This window comes from Pelophylax lessonae, assembly GCF_965119305.1.
Source record: "Pelophylax lessonae genome assembly, chromosome: 5".
In the NCBI taxonomy this organism is placed as follows: domain Eukaryota; kingdom Metazoa; phylum Chordata; class Amphibia; order Anura; family Ranidae; genus Pelophylax; species Pelophylax lessonae.
In genome coordinates this window covers 443441068-443463422 of record NC_138772.1, presented here as the reverse complement: position 1 = coordinate 443463422, position 22355 = coordinate 443441068, and the positions used below count along the sequence as shown (strand labels likewise).

General features: G+C 41.6%; 1 protein-coding gene across 1 annotated transcript in view; it reads right to left on the bottom strand.

Annotated features, from left to right (window-relative positions):
• PREX2 (phosphatidylinositol-3,4,5-trisphosphate dependent Rac exchange factor 2) overlaps positions 1-22355 on the bottom strand; it is a 438451-nt gene that overhangs the window by 336008 nt on the left and 80088 nt on the right. Inside the window, exons 2-3 of the mRNA XM_082259215.1 lie at positions 12798-12869; positions 1840-1962 (exon numbers count right to left, since the gene is read on the bottom strand). Coding sequence (XP_082115341.1) covers positions 1840-1962; positions 12798-12869 — 195 coding nt within the window. The remainder of the gene's footprint in view (positions 1-1839; positions 1963-12797; positions 12870-22355) is intronic.

Below are 22355 nucleotides of genomic sequence, written 5' to 3'. Positions count from 1 at the left end.
GTAATTATAGGATTATTTCACTTATTTGTATAATAAATAGGAAGTCCATAGTCATTTTACAAATAATGAAATATTTTTTTTGCTGCCCCCCCCCCTGCAAAGTGCCGCCCTAGGCCTGGGCCTTGTTGGCCTAGGCCAGGATACAGCACTGGCGTAACCAGGTTGTTATACTGCATACAGTAGTTGTTAAAACATCTAAAGGAGGATGTATAATAATGTGACCAGATTTTTAAAATGACATATATTTTTTTTTACTAGTAATGGCGGCAATCAGCTACTTATAGCGGGACTGCGATGTTGCGACGGACAAATTGGACACTAAGTGACACTTTTGACACTTTTTGGGAACCAGTGACACTAATACAGTGATCATTGCTAAAACTATGCACTGTCACTGTACTAATGAAACTGGCAGGGAAGAGGTTAACATCTAGGGCAATCAAAGGGTTAAATGTGTGCCTAACAAGTGTTTTCTCACTGTAGGGAAGGTGTTTTTGCAGGAACACAGGATCAATGTCTTCCATACTGACAGAACAGCGATCTGCTTTGTTTAAATAGGCAGACCGCCGTTCTGCCTGTGTAATGAACGATTGGTGGGGATCCGCTGATCGGCTCTGATACCAAGAAATGCAGGATCACGTATATATACATGATCCTGCGCAGCGCGGCCGCCCTTTAACAGTAAATCTGCTATGGGGCGGTTGGCAACTGGTTGAGATCATCAGCATTAAGGTAACTCACAGGCAGGGGGCACTCTATAATGGCTCTGGCTGACTCTGTCACAGTGTGTCACATGACATGGCTGCTGGGTGCTGATTTTGTTAACTTATGACCAATAAGTGCAATGCCAGCCAGAGACTTAATAGAGTGCCTACTGCCTGTGAGTTATGATACCATCCATGATGCCAGAGAGACAGACATAGTGCAATGTAGTCTATTCATAGACACCCCCAAAGCACACCTGTGTTGAAGCTTTGAAGGCACTGGCAGTCCTACGATCGGATCCGCTTCCCCTCTGTTCCTGCTGCTGGACACTGTCAGCTGAGCTCAGCTGCATCTCTCTGTCTGTCTCTGCCGCCACCGATGTCCGCCTCACAGCCTCTCAAGTCTCACTCTCCGGGCCATGGCTACTACTGGGTGGGGAGTGGAGCTGAGCAGAGGAAAATCACTCCGCCGGGGAAAACAATGAGATAGGCAGGCAGGCGGCTGGCCTGGACTTGAGCCAAGGCAGAAGAACATGCGAGCTGGAGTGGAATGTGCATGCACCAAAACTGAAGAAATAGTCTCTCCACTCCGACCAGCACATGATTATCAGAAAGGGGCACAGATAATGGAAAAAATACACTCCCCTAAGCTAGCAGGTTTTTTATTTTTTATTTTTTATTCTGCCCTGACTGTCTTTGATATAGCCAGGGCCCCTGTTTAAATCCAATCCAGGGACAAAACCGGGGACAGACTTCATCCAGGGATAGTGTCCTCAGTCCGGGGACTGTCCTCAGAAGCCTGGAACATCTGGTCACCCTAATGCAGTGATGGCGAACCTTGTCACCCCAGATGTTTTGGAACTACATTTCCCATGATGCTCAACTACACTGCAAAGTGCAGGAGCATCATGGGAAATGTAGTTCCAAAACATCTGGGGTGCAAAGGTTTGCCATCACTGCTCTAATGTATGATAAAGGTATAAGATCAATAGCCTGCTTTAATCACCATGCAAAATTCAACCATTAATATTCAATTTGGCCAAGTAGGTCTTCCCTATAAAAATATGTATCGGTAATCCCCACCTAGCCTTATACAGGAAAAAAGGAGCAAAATACAAGACAAGCCAGAACTTACAAATTTTAGAAAGCAGGTTCCCAATTCTTGGTGTGCATTTGGCTCAGGGTACAGGGATTCTTCAATGAGGGCTAGGAAGTCTCTGTGTACCACAAGAATGTCCTCAATGTTGGAGAATAACATCTGAAAAGATAACAAAAGCACATGGCTGAAATAAATGGCTTACACAGTGACAATTGATGAAAGACATTCGATCTCTTGTTCTTCCATCTGCAGTGAACTACCAGTTAAAATAAAGATGCAGAAATGGAAATAAGAATACCACATTCCTATAGTACCAATGTAGGCTCATTCCAGCTACCACATTTCAAAACTGACATTTACATCGAATTGGTCTGCGTAACTGTTTCATCTTTGTACATAAAGTGGATCAAATTACCAAAATATCCATCAGACATGAGAGTAAGTCACACATGTGCAAGTCACAAGCAAGTCTCAAGTCTTAACCTTCAAGTCTCAAGCAAGTCCCAAGTTACTGTGGCGAAAAGCAAGCAAGTCAAGTCGAGTCCCTGCTATATATCAAGCAAGTCAAGTCATTTATTTTGGTCAAGTCACAAATCAAGCCAAAATACTGATCTACCCCAATTTTCACCTTTAAATCAGTTAAAAGTCAGTGCTCAGGAAAGGTTTTGTTTTATTTTCAACCTTAACAAAACTGCTTAGTGTTTTTTTCTTGGCATATTAAAGAAAGACTTTGAATGCCCAAACAGCTCAAAATCCTTCGTCCGGTCATGTTTCAACACCACAGTCACTAAAAACATGTTAAGTATTTCCATTGTTAAACATCCAGTGTCCTAAAAATCAGAACACACTGAGGTGTTTTAAGTGACTGTGGTGTCAGAAACGTAACAGGCACATTCATTTTGCTTTAACCTCCCTGGCGGTATGATTATGTCAGGAATTCTGTACCAAAAGCGGTACAATTTTTTTCATGGAAATTTGGCGTTATGTATTATAGGCCTACAATTCTTAGTAATTACTGACTTAAACCTGACCAAAACAAGACTCTAGTAGACATCCCAGATGTGATAAATTTGAAACACAAACGCATGAATTATAATCAAATCAATAATATAATTTTATTATATAATATATAATATATATATAATAAAATTATATTATTGATTAGATTATAATTCATGCGTTATATATTATATATATATATGTGTGTGTGTGTGTGTGTGTGTATATATATATATATATATATATATATATATATATATATATATACACATATATATATATATATATATATATATAATATATAACGCATGAATTATAATCTAATCAATAATATAATTTTATATATATATACACATATATACATATATATATATATATATGCATATATATATATATATATATATATATATATATATATATATATATAATAAAAAATGTGTTATGTGTTTGTGTTTTGTGCAACGTTTTGAATTTCCCTCCCTAGTTCCGCTCCCATGCAGCATTGCTGCTGCAGGGAACGGAAGTAGGAAGTCATCACACCGACGGAGGACGGACGAGCAGCGGGACTCTTGGCTGGCGGTCACAGCAATGAGAGATCATCGCTGGATCGCCAGGAGAAGGTAAGAGACACCGCTGCGCTCTCTGCACATCCACCCCGAGCGAGACTCGGGGATACCGATCCTGGACTAAAAAATCCACCCCGAGTCATGCTCGGGATTACCGCCAGGGAGGTTAACACATCTTGAGAAAATGCAAATATTTAATAACTTCAAAAAGTAAAGTCATTTGAGTCATATGTCTCAAGTCAAAGTCAAGTCTCAAGTCATGAATACCAAGTCAAAGTCAAGTCGAGTCTTTTATTAATTTTACTCAAGCAATTCTCAAGTCCTCAAACTGGTAAGTCTGACTTAAGTCAAGTCATGTGACTCAAGTCCCCCACCTCTGATATCCATAATATGAATTATGCTGACCTATCAGATTCAAACCACCATTACAAAGCAACCATTGGAGAATGAAAAGAACTAGATGTACTGTATGCAGACGAAAAAGACAGTATTTATTTCAGATACCAGCTCCATGACACCACCACACCCAAAAGCTGTAAAGTTGCCAATATTTAAAAATGCATATATTCCTCAAATAAGAAACATTGGAGCACTATAGAATTGTTTTACTGTATATGTATTTATTAGAGTATAGGTTTTCTATATTGAAGATACTCCTACTTCACAAGCACAAAAATGAATAAAAAAAATAAAGGGCTACAGAAATGTAGCAGTGACGTTTCTTTCCACCTAGAATGGACAAGCTGGTGACCCAACACATGTGGTTATGCAAAAAAACACGCTTTTTTTACCAAACATACATATGTTTGGTAAAAAAAAAAAACGCAATAAGCGTATTGGTTGGTGATTGGTTTGCGCAAAAGTTATTGCGTTTACTAACTACGGTTAAGATTTATGTCATTTTTATTGTTTTTTTTTTTAACTAGTAATGGCGGTGATCTGCAAATTTTTTTTGCAAAACTGCGACATTGCGGTGGACAGATCGGACCCTTGACTGACATTTTTGACACTTTTGGGAGTACCAGTGACATTACTACAGTAATCAGTGCTATAAATATGCACTGTTACTGTCAAAATGACACTGGCAGGGAAGGGGTTAACTTGATTGGTGATCAAGGGGTTAAGTGTGTCCCTAGGGGGGTGATTCTAACTGTGGGGGGGCGTGGCTTGTGATGTAATCACAGAGACATACGATCCTACATAGCAGGATCGTATAGTCTCTACACTTACATCAGGGAGAATGACAGACGGCTTTGTTTAAATCAGCCGTCTGCCTTTCTCCCTCTCCTGCAGGAGATCGCGAGTGACCGGCGGACATCGGAGCCACCGGTCACTCGCGCGGGGATCTCAGTGAACGAGCAGGGGCGGGAGCGTGCCTCCGGCGGCGCGCGCATTGCCCCCTACAGGCGGCTGAGCGAGTGACTTACCCCTACGTCACTTTGCCCAGCAATGGCTGCCTGCCGCAGTATATCTGTGGTGGGCGGTCGTTATGTGGTTAAGGTGTTACTAAACCCACAACAGTATAAACAGTCTGTATATGCAGTAAAGCATGCTTGTTGTATTCACAGTGGAACCTAAGGGGTTAATTCTGTGTGTTGTGTAAAATGGCTGTTGTATGCACAGATCCTCCTTTTCTTGCATTGTCCCCATAACCTGTCCGGCATACGACAGAGGTACTGGAGAGAGTATCTAGTGATGTACTTTGGCCAAGGGGCAATATCTGTTGATATGCAATCTACCCTGTTGACCTACTTAGCTAGATATAGATTTGGTTGTTACTATGTGTACTTTTCTTTTTATGTCATTGTTTTGTATCAACTTTTTAATAAATAAAGATTATATTAAAAAAAGACAGTTAGACCCCGTTCACACTGGGGCGACCTGTCAGGCGACCTGGTGGCCTGACAGGTCGCCGTAGGTCGCTCGCCATAGAGAAGCTATGGACCCGTTCTAATAGGAGCGACACAAGTCGCTCCGACTTAGAAAAAGGGTCTGAAGCTTCTTTGGGGCGACCTGCATAGACTTCAATGTTATGGTCGCGGTGTAAGCAGCGCGCCACGACCTATGAGGTCGCCCCGGCAAGTCGGATCGCCCCAGTGTGAACGGGGCCTTACTGGAGTCAGGCTGCACATGCTCAGTTTGGTGTGTATTGCTAGAGAGTTTTTTTTTTTTTTTTTGGGGAGAGTGCATGTGATCAGCACAGGGCCAATCAGCACTGTCCAGACAGGGGGTCAGGGGCCCTGCATCCTGATAGAACAACCAGTGAAGTTTGAAAATTCCTCTTACAAGCTTTAACCAGACACTGATAGAAGTCACAAAACTTCACAAGAAAAGGTATTTAGCAGTTTATATTTACTAAAATGATTGCATTTCCATGTTCTGTGTGCTATGGGAGACCAGATATAGTGAATGCAGGGTCCCAGGTTTAGTAACACTTTAAGTGCTGCAGAGGCTAAAATCAAGAAAACGTAGAGTAACTACGTGTGTTGAAAATACATCCAGAGATTTGTTAAAGAATACAGAACTAAATTCATTGTTTTTTTTTTAGCTTTTATTATATGGTAATTACTAAAAGTAACATATAGGAAAATAAGGATTTTATTGTATTGGTAAGTGACTTTTCCAGTGACAGCAATTCCAGGAACAATTCTTAAAAACCTGAAATATCCCTGAAATGAGGGTCCGTTGTTATGTATAAAGCTTCAATGTCACCAAAGCTTCAATGTTTGTTGTCACATGTACTTGTCTGCACTTATCTCCCGGGAACTAAACGTATGCTGTGCTATCCATTTCTCTGTTCTCCTTTCTCCTTTTAGGCTGATTTGTATTTGGCTTTTAATGGATTGCATTTTCTTTTTCTCCTACAATGAAAATACAATTTAAAATCCTTTGCGGTTTCTTGAATGAGTTTCCCGTTAAGAGAGGACACACGCGGTGCCGCATTCTTTTTTCATATATTTACATTCTTTATATCAGAATGTGTCTGAGAAATCACCCCAGTATCTCGATTTTTCTCCCGGGAGCTTTGATTAGAGCTGGGAAATGTAATGTGTCTATGGCTGATACTCAGCACTGTAGAGTCAGCATCACTCTCAGAAAAAAAGATTAATGCTCCTGGAGCTCAAAAATATTCTGAACTAAGTTGAAAAATGTTTGCACAATGCATTATGTGAGAGCAGAGAGCACCGCGGTGAATACCAAGTGAAAAACATTTTCTTCACTATTTGTGGTAACTTCACACTTCGAACTTTTATTGGGATAGACAACTGTGGAGGCTGATTTCCTAAAACATCTCAATTTCATAAACAATAAATATAGTAGAGTGTAATATATCACATCTGTGAGTCATGGATTGGCCAAACCTGGCAAAGTATGCTGGGTTCTGCAAACAATTGTATGCCACAGCCCTGATGGTATTTTTGAACCTGGCCTTCTTCTATTGACTCTTCTGAAGATGTCAAAATTGTCAGATAACCAGTTTAGGTCTGGTGGTACCTGTTAAAACTGTGGTGGGGTCTGAAGTAAACTACCTTCAAGGGCGCCCTCTTTCAATATGTTAGGTGCATAGATTAATTATTATACAAAGTTCATCAGTGATCAAAATAATATTAATAAAAGAAAATAACTATTATATACACAAATATATTTATATATATATATATATATATATATATATATATATATATATATATATATATATATATATACACATATATATATATATATATATATATATATATATATATACATATATATATATATATATATATATATATAAAATTAGGTCCATCTTTCAGTGCCAGTCCATAAAGATATAAATGAATAAAATCCATGAATCGTGTAATCCCATACACCAAAAGCAATCCTGTGTGTATCAACCTTTGTTCACCACGATGCCCTTCACCCCACCTAAGGGTGTCTTCTCACCTTCTTAGGTGGACCCCACTACCTAACAGAGGTCCATATGCACCTTTGCAGTGTAAAAGTGGCACTGCTTCCACTGACAGATCAAATCCAGTCCACAGCTTTCAGCGTAGTGTCATATACTGTATGTAAGAGGCAGGAGGAAAAAAACATAGTGCAGATTGCCCATAAAATGTATTTATTAAAATGATTGTAAGGCTCGTTGTATTTTTTTTCTATTAAAATAGCAAACATATTATACTTAGTTACCTCCTCTGTGCAGTAGTTTTGCACAGGGCAGCCCAGATCCTCCTTTTCTCTGGACCCTCTTTGGCTCTACTGAACCCTCCGTCCTGTTTAATGCCCCCACAGCAAGGGGCTTGCTATGTGTCACCAGAGCTGAGCAGCAGCTCTATGAACCAATTCAGACACGGAGCTGCTGTTACGCTTCGCCCCCCTCTCTCTCCTGATTGACTGAGTTTGATTGACAGCAGAGGGAGCCAATGGCACCGCTGCTGTGCCTCAGCCAATCAGTAGAGAGAGATCCTGTTTCCTAAAAGCATGTTATACAGCACAGTGCTTGTGCTGTGTAATGTGGCCCCTTCTATCACCTAAAATACCTGGCTGATCCTGCCTAGCTATGTCCTTCCCTCTGTAAACTGACCACAGTATACCATGGCTGCTGAGCCCTGACACTGTGGTCAGTTTACGTGCCTCCGTCATGCACAGCCCTCCTGTCCTCCTCTGTCCTCGCTCCCCCCTCCCTTCCTGCCTGTCTGCTCCTGTGTCAGTGCCCACCCCTCCTCTCTTGCTACTGTAGTTTTATTTAAAGTTTCATATCCTGTCTACAGTCTGTTTAATAATCCTGTGTGTCCCTGTGTCTGTGTTTATAAAAATAAGCCATTCTTTACAAGTTTTCAGAGCGCCACTCGTCACTCCCGTGACCTGCTGCCTCTCTCCTCCTCCCCCCTCCCCTCCTTCTCCCCTCCCGACTGACATCAGTGAGGAATCCTCGGCCCCGCCCGCTGCCGGCAGCTGTCAGACAGGTAGAGGAGAGAGCCGACGGGTCACATGAGCGGCGCTCGGGCCTTCTGAAAACAGGTAAAGAATGGCTTATTTTTTTAAAATGCATACACAGACACACAGGGACACAGGATTATTAAACAGACCAGACAGGATGGTATAAAGTGGCTTAACAACCACTTGAAAGGGAAAAATGAGATTCCGGGAGGGGGGGGGGGGACACCCATGGACACCCATGGACACCCATGTTTGCTCTGTCTTGAAGGTAATGTGAAGTAGATGTGCACATACATTTTGTTCTTTATTATGACCAGGGTTTACATAATTCAATGAATTACGAATACAAATATTTTCTATACTCATTTTAGGCCAATAAGTAAAGCTCTGGACTGCTTTTTCCTGGACTATGTTTTCCATGCTATCCTTGGCTTCTCTGCTTTGCTCAAAAGGGTCTATTGTTTACAAAGCTCAATAGTGCAAGCTGAAATCTGCAAACACAACTGATTGTGTAAACTGAGTAAACTGAGTAATCTATTCCTTTTCCCCACATTTCTCCATAAATGTGTAGAAGGCTCAGTACAATGTTTCTATTAGAGTAAAGGAGTCTGAAAACTAATTTTGTCTATGCCCACTCTTTAGATAATCCATAGCACTCTAGAAGAACTGTGTCATTGGAGCACCCTGTGTTTAACTTTTGTTTGCAAAAAAAATCCAGCATACATCTAACTAATCTTTAAAACGCCCTCTTCCCCCTCCTAACATATTTTCTGAATAACCTCTGTAAGAATGATGTATATACTTACCTATTTTCAGGCCACTCTGGTTATGTAATATGGCTTCTCTGCATCAGCCAGCAGAGGCTGCAGGGAAGAGGAGGAAGCACTGACAACAGGAGCCTATGAATGACATCAACACTCCCAGGAATTCCAGCCATTGTCAAGTTCTCCCTCCCATCCCCTGCACCAACCATTAGATGACACAAGACAAATCATGTGACTGGACCAGTGCAGCCTAAAAATAAGTAAGTATATACATCTTTCTTACACAGGTTATATCAGGATGGGTGTTAGGAAAGGGGGAGGGAGCATTTTCTAAGATTAGTAAGGTACAGCCTGGAATTCCACTGGACACACCTTTAAAGCCTGGTACACACCAAGCGGGCTGAAGATTGCCATACTAGCAAAACTGATGTGCCGCAATTTTCCCTGCTGTGCCTTTGTGTTCTGATGGGGGACTACCCAACCCATCCTGGACACACTGATCAGCACTGGTAGCCATTCACTGCCAGTGCTGATCGGAGGCTGGTTTTCCAGCTTGTCCCTTCAGCAAAAGCCAGTTGTTAGACTGGCTTTTGTCGAACAGGCTGCTGTATTATTATTATTACTATTATAATACAGGATTTTTAAAGCGCCAACAGTTTGCCAGCACTTTACAACATGAGTGCAGAATGTACAGTTACAATACAATTCAATACAGGAGGAACCAGAGGGCCCTGCTTGTTACACCTTACCATCTAGGACACCCTAACCGAATGTCAGTCAGTTTGTGTTGAACCGGTTGATACTGGCCAATATTTGGTACGTGTGTACCGAACCTAAGCATTGCCTAACAAATCTTATTACAATGTAGATAATAATGGAAAAAATATACAGGGAGCAATCATTTTACTTTGGTGAACAGTAGTATAGCCACTGCACAAGCAAACACAATCAGCCCTTGCAAAATCAGACCCCAAAACCTGCACACCAGACCTATTTGTTAAATATCAATTTTGAACAGACTAAACCCTTGATAAACTACAATGTGAGCATCAAGAGTTATAAATATTAACAAAATGTAGTTAAAAAAATAATTATTTAATGAGATAACTGGTGGTTTAACGAAGGGCAGAATGCCATGGGCACCCATGGTTCTCAATGAATAATCATTTTTAATCAATGCAAATTAATTAAATGAAAGGGAATATTGGACTGTGTGCTATACGCTTTAGCTCATTTGCATCTATTTAGAATATTCACAACACTGATTATAACAGTCCAACCAACGTTCTTTTGTAGTGAAGGTTTGAGCTATTTAGGTTTGGCTGTCTTGGCTTTTTACCTTGGCTTAACACATCTGCTCCTGTTGGTGTTAATACATGCAAATTTTTAAAAAGTCTTTTCAATGACCATCTTAAATAATTCATTTTTATGGTTGACTGCACATAAAATAAAAGCTATCTCCAACAGGCTAAGACAGTTTTTATTTTTAAGCCGTATTGTACACCCAATGTCTAAGCATATTCACATCGAGGGAGTAGAGGCAGCATTTATCATAACGCATCTCACTAATTCATTAGATATTATTGCTCAAAAAAAAAAGAAAAAAACACTTTTCATGGATACACATATAGTAGAGAAAAAGAATGCCTGTACTACAGTGTGAACACTTAGCAAGAACATTTTTTCAAGATCCAGTTAAAGTGTATCTAAACGCAAGAACAAACATGTTTTATATTGAAATTTACCAGTTTATTGGATGTGATGGCTGCATTAGCATCCATCCTTTTTTTCCTTTTTTTTTTGTTCCTTTCTTTTTTCAACTGATGATTCTGCCAATAACACAGTTTCCGACAACACTTATTTACTACCCTGTATCTATGAAAGAGCAGCATTGTCGTCCTAGGCTCCCCTGATTTGGACTTCAAACATCCCCCCTGCTACTGATTATAATAGTCAAAAAAATACCCCCTAGGGTCCATGCACACTGGTTTAAAAAATGCTGTTCCTAGAGAAGTTTAGAGCTTTGCCTGTAGAAGCAACTAATGTTATCCTATGTGTCCATGCACATTAGGTCGTTTAGAGGCATATTTTAAAGCTCAGCGTTTAGAGACAGAAATATGTTTTATGAGTTTATTAGAATGAGTCCCCAGGATAGCCACAATCAGAAACAGTTTCTTCCACCCCTGGGCCCCTTATCTCTACACAAAACGGATCAACCATTTACTAATTCTGCTTCTAAAGTGATAGTAAATCGCAGCCTTTAAAAAAAAAAAAATGTGCTAGTATGCATCAATGTCATAACGTACCTCCCAGGCAAGTGCACAAGAGTCATGGTTTATGGCATAGAGCTCTGATAGGATGGCACGGATATGCTGTCCCTTCAGAGCGCATGCACTGATGACGTCACAGGCTGCATCCAGTGTGAATATATCCTAACCACGACAAGTTTAGGCAGGGCTGCCACTAGAAACCCCAGGGCCCCATACAGGGCCCACTTCTGGCGAAAATATCAAAATTATATTATCACCCCCCCCCCAATCTCTCTTCCTAGCACAAATCCCTCCCAATCACCCCTCCCAGCACAACCCCCCAAATCTCTCCACAAATTCACAACCCCGTCCCCCCAGCACAAATTCCCCCCTGCTAGAACAAATCCCCCAGCCCCGCTCCTAGCACAAACTTTCCCCCCAATCCCCCCTTCTGGCTCAAATCCCCCAAAACCCTCCAACAAGCACATACCCCCCCCCCAATTCCTCCTTCTACCAACCCCCCCCCCCCCAAATCCCCACTACACTTTCTAGCAAAGAGAGCTGCCAATCCCTCAAACATCCCAGGCATAAATTATGTTTCCATTATTATTTCTGTAAGCCCCCCAAACCGACAGGGAGAAACCACTACTAAGCCAGGAGGGGGTGCACTGTGTTGTGCTTTCCCCTCCTGTCTGAACAACACACAGCATAAGAGACAGGATCGCTCTTACATTGCATCGGACTGTACACTCACACCTTTTGATTACCGCCCCCTACCCACATTTCCTGCTGTCGGGAGATAAGCAGCCCATGGAGGAGGTAGGGGGTGGTAATCAAACTGTGTGTGTGTGTGTGTACAGTGCGATGCAATGTGATCCTGTCTCTTATGCTGCATGGATGAGTGTTGTTCTGACAGGAGGGGAGAGCCCACAGAGCACCACACAGCGCACCTCCTCCCAGGTCTTACCTCTCCACGACTCCACCACTTCTCCAGACTGCCGTCCCTGTGTCCCAGCTCTGAGTGTGGCGGGGACAAACAGCTGAAAGCCGGCGAGAGGAAGAGAAACCGGCTTTCAGCCGGTGGAGGAAGAGGCAGACAGTGCATCGCTCTGTCATTGATCCCTCTCCCCACCAATCCTCCTGCTGCCCGGGCCCCATACAGGAGTACTGGCTGTACCCCCCTGAAGGCGGCCCTGAGTTTAGGACATATTCACTGTACCTACAGGTATGCCTCACTAAAAGCTTACATGTAGGTACAAGTGCAATAGTAGTTCAAAAGGTACAAGTTCAAAACATGCCCTGCTTGATTATATTTGAAGAACAGCCTAAACAAAGTATCATATTGGGTTGAGGGCTACGGTCTAACCAACCAGGTTAGGGCTAACCAGGTTAGGGCTCTTTCATGTTTTTCTCTAATAATGTCATTTGTAGAAGACAAAACACAGCTTCTTTAAAAAAAAAACAATAAAATCATCAAGCATTTCAAAACAAACCTTTACAGTTTCCTCTGTGACATTTTTATCGAGTTTGTCAGCTGCATTTTGCATCATTCGGTGAAAAAATGCCTATGAAAGAAAAAAGAGAAATGTGAAGATGTGTTATTAAAATATAGCTAGAGAGGATCAGAAATATATCAGACTTATCCTATATCATTACCATCAATCAAAACAGGATAAAAATGCAATAGTTAAAGCTATGTCTGTGTCATACAATCTCAAATGGCTAAATCAAGCAAGTAAATAAATACAGCCTTTTAAAAAAAAAAAAAAAAAGTTTTGCCTTTTCTTGCACTTTAACATTTGTTAACAATTCCCAAGCTTGGCTATTATATTCTGATAACTGCCATAGGCCGTTGTCAGAATACCTGGACAATGATTGCATCTGATTGGATACAGCTGTTGTTCTTTTGATTTTTTGTAATCAAAAGATGTTGGGCTGGAAGGGGCTGACAGGACCACCCACCATGCAAAGTTGAACAGCTTATGGCTGGCTTTGCTGCGAAAAGGTATGGATCAGCAAGATTGCACAGAGGAATGTAGTTGGATATCTCTATAACCGGTAACTAGTTAAAACAAACTGTTCTCTGATTGGATGATGTGGAGTTGGCAGTGTCACGGCCCTGCCTCTTCATCTTGTCCATTCAGAGAAGACTTTGCATTTATTGAGAAAATGTAAAGTGTTCCCTTAATGGTGCCTGTGCCAAGGAAGCGTCCTCCTGTTCAAAATGCAGCAGAGCAGCCCCTTGGCATGGAAAACTAGTGGAGATCACTAGTGGTGCCTACTATAGTGATTTTGATCTTCCAAGGAATCCCACAGATTCACTGGCCCGCCCCGGCTCGATCCCTAACAAGTCAGTGCGTGTGACCGGCGGACCCGATGTCCGCCGGTCACTCGCGTTCGTTCGCCGGGAAGGGAGAAAGGCAGGCGGCTAATGTAAACAAGCCGCCTGTCATTCTCCCCTGTGTAAAAATGGAGATCAGACGGTTCTACTATGTAGGACCGTTGATCTCTGTTTTTACAGTAGTAGCCATGTCCATTCACAGTTAGAAACACGCCCCTAGGACACACTTAACCCCTCCCTCTCCAATACAGTTAACCCCTTCCCTGCCAGTGTCATTTTTGCAGTAACAGTGCTTATGTATAGCACTGATTACTGCAGTAATGTCACTGGTAACCCCAAAAGTGTCAAAAATGTCAGTCAAGGGTCCGATCTGTCCGCTGCAATGTCGCAGTCCTGCAAAAAAAATTCGCAGATCGCCACCATTACTCGTTAAAAAAAAAAACACCAAAAATGACAAAAATCTTTCCCTTTGTTAGTAAACGCGATAACTTTTGCGCAAACCAATCAAAATACGCTTTTTGCGATTTTTTTTTTTTTTACCAAACATATGTAGCATAAAACAATTTGACCGAAAATGTTAAAAAATTTAGATTTTTGCATTTTTTGGGGGGGGGGGGTAATTTCATATAAAAAAATGTGAAAAATATTGTTATTTTTGCAAAATTTACGCTCTTTTTTTGTTTATAGCGCATGATCAAAAAATCGCACAGGTGATTAAATACCATAAAAAGAAAGCTCTGTTTGTGGGAAAAAAAAGACGTCAAATTAGTTTAGGTACAGCGTCGCACAACCGCGCAATTGTCCGTTAAATTCACGCAGTAAAAAATCGCAAAAAAAACCCTGGTCAGGAAGGGGGTAAAATCTTCCGGGGCTTAAGTGGTTAACGACAGTTCTGTTTGATATTGAAAGTCAATCTTTTTGGGTAATGTCGCCCACTTTGTGGGTGGTCAGTGGTTGGTAAACTGTTATTTGGTTGGTATAAGATATTGCTGCTTGAGTCTTAGTGACTAAGCATGTTGGTCTGCTAATGGTTAACAGTGGTTCTGTTTGGTATTAAAAGTTAAAGTTCATTTCATAATTAAAATTGTTTTAAACCCAATAAAGGGTTCCGCGGCCTAAACTTTTCCACAATCCTTGTTGTGTGTTTATTTTATATTTTAGGTATGTTCTTATGGTATGATGGGTGTTAATGGGGTGTACAATCCCATGCAGAGGCAACATAGCCTACAACACACCATTTCATTTGACTGGGATTTAACACTAAAGCGATTTTGGAAAATGTATGTAAGAGATTATGGAACGTTAGAGGAAATGTGTTCATTTTTTGTGCCAGTGTCATAAAACAAGCGATGAAAACACACATATCACACATTCAAGTGCACATGGAAAGCAATCCCTGACTGAAAGGATTTATACATTCATGTCATACGTTTGAACCTCTGTCAAGTGGCCTCAAGGATTGTATGGAAGCAGAATTACACAATAACTGGTAGTATCATATACATTACACCAGGGATGCATTATCTAATGTATATGCTTATAAAGTCGAACTTGTTTCTGTTCTTTCTGCTTAGAATTACAGCAAATTAAGATTTATCTGAAATATTAACTGTGTGGGAAGTCTGCTGGATTAAGTTCACACATATTAAAATAGTGAAGCATGTATTTCCCAGGGAAGCTGATATAAGCCTCAGCATGTGATTTTAATTTGGAAACATTTCCTGTTACAATCCTAAATAAACCGATGTGTTATAGGAAGTGTAACATTTACATTTTAATCAGGAGGCAATCTGGGCAATAGTATATTTAACCAGTGCTTAGAAAAGGCCGCCATAGCACTCATAGTTAAAGTAATCCTGGCATCGTATAAACAAGTACTTTTGGTAAAATTGTACATTTCTTTAGGTTTTTTTCCATGGCACACTGGAAACCTTTGGCCCATTGCCATTTCCTGCTATAAGGGTCCATTCACATCAGCTGTGGTGGGACTGCATTGGGCGGCTATTCCAGCACAGTCCCAATGCAAGATAAGGCAAAATGCCTTATCTCCCGTGTTACTGGCTCACATCACTGTGTTTTAGTGAAGTGCGGGCAGTGTGTGGTTAAAAAAAAAAGTACACCAAGCCATACTTTTTTTCACCGCAGTGCATTGCACATGTTGTTTTGTGTTTGAGTACATGTTTTATTTAACCACTTAAGCCCCGGAAGATTTTACCCCCTTCCTGACCAGGGGGTATTTTGCGATTCGGCACTGCGTGACTTTAACGGACAATTGCGCGGTCGTGCGACGCTGTACCTAAATGAATTTGACGTCCTTTTTTCCCCACAAACAGAGCTTTCTTTTGGTGGTATTTCATCACCTATGCGATTTTTTGATCATGCGCTATAAACAAAAAAAGAGCGTCAATTTTGCAAAAATAATATTTTCAAATTTTTTTATATGAAATTCCCCAAAAAAAATGTAAAAATCAAAATTTTTTAACATTTTTGGCCAATTTGTTTTATGCTACATATGTTAGGTAAAAAAAATCGCAAACAGCATATTTTGATTGGTTTGCGCAAAAGTTATCGCGTTTACTAACAAAGGGAAAGATTTTTGTCATTTTTGTTGTTTTTTTTTAACGCGTAATGGCGGCGATCTGCGATTTTTTTGCAGTACTGCGACATTGCGGCAGACAGATCGGACCCTTGACTGACATTTTTGACACTTTTGGGGTTACCAGTGACATTACTACAGTAATCAGTGCTGTAAATATGCACTGTTACTGTAAAATTACACTGGCAGTGAAGGGGTTAACTTTTTTTGAGAGGGAGGGGTCATGTGTGTCCCTATGGGCGTGATTCTAACTGTGATTGGCTGTGGCTTGAGGTGTAGGAACAGTGCTCAACGGTCCTACATAGTAGAACCGTATGATCACTATTTCTACACAGGGGAGAATGACAGGTGGCTTTTTTACATCAGCCGCCTGCCTTTCTCCCGCTCTAACGGATGATCGTGAGTGCCTGGCGGACATCAGGTCCGCCAGGCACACACGCGGGTGGGTCCGTGAGCGAGCAGGAGCACGCCTCCGGCGGCGCGCGCTTGCTACCCAGAGCCTCACAGGCAAGTGATGTACCCATACGCTACTTTGCTTGTGAGGGGCTAACCGCCGCAGTATATGTACTTGCGGCGGTCGGCAAGTGGTTAAAATAGCACATTTTTCACTCCTGACGAAGCCCTTTTATGGGTGAAACATGTTGAGTTTTGGGATTGGGGTGCTCACTTTTTGATGTGCTTTATATTATCAGAGGATGCAGGGTAAAATCGAAAAATAGTCTGGTGTGCGAGGCACTCACTGAAAAAAAATTATGTTTTAGGGCTTAGTGGGTTCTGTGCATAGAGAGATTGACGCTCAGCTCTCACATTGATTTATCAGATATCAGTAGACTAGCATCATATCTAGATAAGTAAAAAAAAAAAAATCAACGTAACTGGTCAGTATTCTACATGAATATGCGGGAGAACACATATAAATCACACCTCCCTCTTGTAAAGTAGATCATATTTTTTGATCATTTGGCTTTCTGGGGGCTGAATGCATACACTATATGGACTATACACTAATTGTCATACGCAGCAACTTTCTGCCAGGATGATTCAGTGTTCATACATCAGTACTGCATGCAAGGACTCTTGCAATGAACTTCTTTTATGGTTCTTACACAGGGGCGCCAAAAATGCAACATTATTAGGCATTCAGGAATTTATTTTAATTTATCTGTATTCAGCCTATTGCTTTGAATGGGCCTGTACACACAGGCACATAAATATCAGTAAATTAGGTTTAGATCAGTAAAAAAAAATACAAAAATCTGCCTTACTGTTCAGTATTGTACACATGAATACACTTACTTACTTACTTACTTACCTTAGTCCTGTCTTCCTCACTGCTAGATGTGACATCACCATCCTTCATGGATAGTTCCTGGGTAATGCAGCACAATCGAAATCCCAGGAGGGGAAACTCCAGCTCATTGCAAAAACATCTTGCAAGATTTACTGCCGCGTCACACTTGTGCGATGCGGGAAGGCTGCGAGTGTCCTAGTTGAAAGATTTCCCCACACTTCCTATTCCAGTTACAAATGTGAAATTTGTCATTCCCAAATTCTGTCTCGTATGTACATGACAAATAGCTGGGGGGGGGGGGGTATCTCCACACCAGCAGTAGAGGCAACAGAAAAACCTTGATATGAGTTCTAATCCCTTCAATGACTACATTTTAGTGAATATTCAATACAAGGTGTCATTTTGGTGGCACATAAACAGAGTTTACTGGTTTTGTTTTTGAATGTTGGATGTGTCTCTCCAGACAGCTCAGAATCAAGATGACAACAAACAAGCTTGCTTAGGCCTCATGCAAGTGGACACTTAACAGCCACTGCGTGCTGAGGCGTAAAATCTCTGGCACCTTCCGGTGCCCAGAAAGCTGCACATGCCACATACAGCAAAGGTGGCACATATGCGGAGAAGCTCAGCACATGCATGTGTGGGCAAACACCAATGCAGAAGCAATCGGCGTTTATCCAAGTAGGGCCACATACAGCTATTCACTTGTATTAGTGGCTGTATGTGACGTGTGCCACTCCCTGAGTGATCAGTCTTTATCAGAAAAGGCTGTAAACACTTATGGAGGATTCAGAACTGTAACTAAGGTAAATAAGGACCCTTTTTACGGGGCAGACTCCACCAGGAGCCCGCTTGCTCCATGGGGTATCTGTCCACTGATCCCCGCTAACCAGGCAGATGGCTGGTCTGTGTCTGCTCCGCTTAAGCATAGCAGACACAGAGAAAGCCTGTTCTCATCTATGGGCGGTCAGGTGTAAATGGATATCCTGTTTATTTACACCCATCTGATCAGATACCCTAGGCAAAAGGGGAATGTCTGTTTTTAGCAGATCAGATTAGAGGTAAGTGAGTGTAAACGGACACATGTCTGTTTACACCTGCTGCTCCATAAAGGGGAATAGAGGGCCCGAACGGGTCTGCATGAAAAACTGACAGGCAGACCTGATTAGACTGCTAATGTGAAAGAGGCCTAAAGCCTCGTACACACGCAACGATTATTGGCCGACTGATCGTCCGACTTTTGTCCAGAGTTGTGTTTTGTTGGTAGGAATGTGCCTAGACTGCACACGAATTTTCTCGGCCAACAAAAACCAACTTCAGAAGTGATGTCATGTGCTGGTTTACTTTCCGTGTGTTTTTTCTTCTCTGAGCGTGCCCAGTCTTGCTCATCAGATTTTTGTCTGCCGAAATCTGTACTGACTGACGGAAAATCGGCCGTTGTGTTGACGGCCAACAAAAATTTTATAGCCTGCACACCAGATTTTATTTGGCCGAAAAGTCGGAGTCGGTTGTCGAAAGCATCATAGTAACAAGCCGAAAATCAGCCGATCGGACGTTGGCCGAAAATTCCCAGCCAATAATCGATGCGTGTGTATGAGGCATAAGTAGCTTGGGAGTGGGTAGGTTAGTGCAGTTTGGCTTAGGCGGCTGTAGAAGAGATTACTAGCCCAACGTTGATATAAAGGTACAGATGTCCTTTACAGTGGGTACGGAAAGTATTCAGACCCCCTTAAATTTTTCACTCTTTGTTATATTGCAGCCATTTGCTAAAATCATTTAAGTTCATTCTTCTTCCTCATGAATGTACACATAGCACCCCATACTGACAGAAAAACACAGAATTGTTGACATTGTTGCAGATTTATTAAAAAAGAAAAACTGAAATATCACATGGTCCTAAGTTTTCAGACCCTTTGCTCAGTATTTAGTAGAAGCCCCCTTTTGATCTAATACAGCCAGGAGTCTTTTTGGGAAAGATGCAACAAGTCTTTCACACCTGGATTTGGGGATCCTCTGCCATTCCTCCTTGCAGATCCTCTCCATTTCTGTCAGGTTGGATGGTAAATGTTGGTGGACAGCCATTTTTAGGTCTCTCCAGAGATGCTCAATTGGGTTTAAGTCAGGGCTCTGGCTGGGCCATTCAAGAACAGTCACGGAGTTGTTGTGAAGCCACTCCTTCGTTATTTTAGCTGTGTGCTTAGGGTCATTGTCTTGTTGGAAGGTAAACCTTCGGCCCAGTCTGAGGTCCAGAGCACTCTGGAGAAGGTTTTTGTCCAGGATATCCCTGTACTTGGCCGCATTCATCTTTCCCTCAATTGCAACCAGTCGTCCTGTCCCTGCAGCTGAAAAACACACCCACAGCATGATGCTGCCACCACCATGCTTCACTGTTGGGACTGTATTGGACAGGTGATGAGCAGTGCCTGGTTTTCTCCACACATACCTCTTAGAATTAAAAAAAGTTCTATTTTGGTCTCATCAGACCAGAGAATCTTATTTCTCACCATCTTGGAGTCCTTCAGGTGTTTTTTAGCAAACTCCATGCGGGCTTTCATGTGTCTTACACTGAGGAGAGGCTTCCGTCGGGCCACTCTGCCATAAAGCCCCGACTGGTGGAGGGCTGCAGTGATGGTTGACTTTCTACAACTTTCTCCCATCTCCTGACTGCATCTCTGGAGCTCAGCCACAGTGATCTTTGGGTTCTTCTTTACCTCTCTCACCAAGGCTCTTCTCCCCCGATAGCTCAGTTTGGCCGGACGGCCAGATCTAGGAAGGGTTCTGGTCGTCCCAAACGTCTTCCATTTGAGGATTATGGAGGCCACTGTGCTCTTAGGAACCTTAAGTGCAGCAGAAATCTTTTTGTAACCTTGGCCAGATCTGTGCCTTGCCACAATTCTGTCTCTGAGCTCTTCAGGCAGTTCCTTTGACCTCATGATTCTCATTTGCTCTGACATGCATTGTGATCTGGAAGGTCTTATATAGACAGGTGTGTGGCTTTCCTAATCAAGTCCAATCAGTATAATCAAACACAGCTGGACTCAAATGAAGGTGTAGAACCATCTCAAGGATGATCAGAAGAAATGGAAAGCACCTGAGTTAAATATATGAGTGTCACAGCAAAGGGTCTGAATACTTAGGACCATGTGATATTTCAGTTTTTCTTTTTTAATAAATCTGCAACAATGTCAACAATTCTGTGTTTTTCTGTCAGTATGGGGAGCTATGTGTACATTCATGAGGAAGAAGAATGAACTTAAATGATTTTAGCAAATGGCTGCAATATAACAAAGAGTGAAAAATGTAAGGGGGTCTGAATACTTTCCGTACCCACTGTAAATCAGCCTTTCTCAACCTGTTTACCCCAGAGAAATTTTCAAGGGTTGGTTTGGGAAGCCGCACATAAAAATGATTATATGGACAGTTCACTGAATACTGGTGTGAATCGGTCCTTGGAGGAAACTTGAGACAGGATTTCCATATTATTCTGATCCTGCAACACTTCCTGACAGCATAATAGCTTTACTAAAAAAAATAAAACAGGCACAATAGAGTAGACTTTCTCAAACTTTATAATATGGAGGAATCTTTAAAATAAATTTCAGGTCTCAGGAACCCCTGCTAATAATGACATCTCATGGTACATTAGAATTAACAGTAAGTTGTAGATGTAGGAATAAATAAAAAAAATAGGTAGTGTGACGCACTTAGCATATTTGACCCCCAGGAGCCACAAAAACATTTCAGAAAAAAATTATGAAATGAAACAAGTAATAATAATTGCCAGAAGATAAGCGCAGACAATGACAATTTGTAGTATTCCCTCACTTGGTGGTCAATAAAGTGCATGGTGCATGGTGACATGCTATAACATTGGTGGTTGGAGGAGAAGGTACATCTTTGATTGGAGATTAGTGAATTGCTCCCTTACATTCATAGAGAAGAAGGGATATCTTTGATTGAAGGTTAGTGAAATGCTCCCTTACACTGGTGTTCAGAAGAGAAGGTATGTCCATGATTGGAGGTTAGTGAAATGCTCCCTTACATTGGTGGTAAGTGGAGAAGGGCCTTCTAAGATTGGTGGTCGATGGGAGAAAATTCCCCTTACAGATAGCTAAAAAAATGACTGGTATCAGTGGTTACAAATTGGAGAGCAGAAACCCGCTCATTGCTAAAGCTACCTGAAGAAACCTTTGAAGAAACCTCAGGACTCCACAGAACCCTGGTTGAGAAAGTCTGCAAATAATATTAAATTATACCTAAATCCTAGGCAAAATATTCTTGACCATGGTTTATATTTACGTAATGGCGACCTTTTTTATTATTCTTACCTTTTTGCTCTTGAAGTCCTTTTGCACAGCCCTTTTTATGGCAGCTTCTTCTCTAGCTGGCTTCCTCTTCAAGTGCCTACTTACAGTATACAGGTGCACATCCACTAATGACATGGAGGGAGTACTGTGAGGTTTGGTCTATGGATGCAGCCTGAACATGCATGTGTCAACATGGCAGCTTGCAGCCCCTTTTCGCTCTGTTTTCACCTGGTTATCTGGCTGGTAACATAACTTGTGTAATAAAGTGCCTACAATCTTGGTGGAGGAAAAACAGACACCTATGGACAGCAGCATTGCCAGTCTTGGGGAAAGGTAGTGTTAGATGCACTAGAAAATTAATATACGCTAACAAATTAAAGCCAGGCTCCAGCTGCCACATTTTAGGCAGTTACAGTAATAGTTTTGTTCCTTATGGGATAAAGGTTTTACAAAAATGAATAAAAGCTGATCATTGTATGCACCCCTGTCAGTAGTAAATGGTTTGCCTCAACCCTC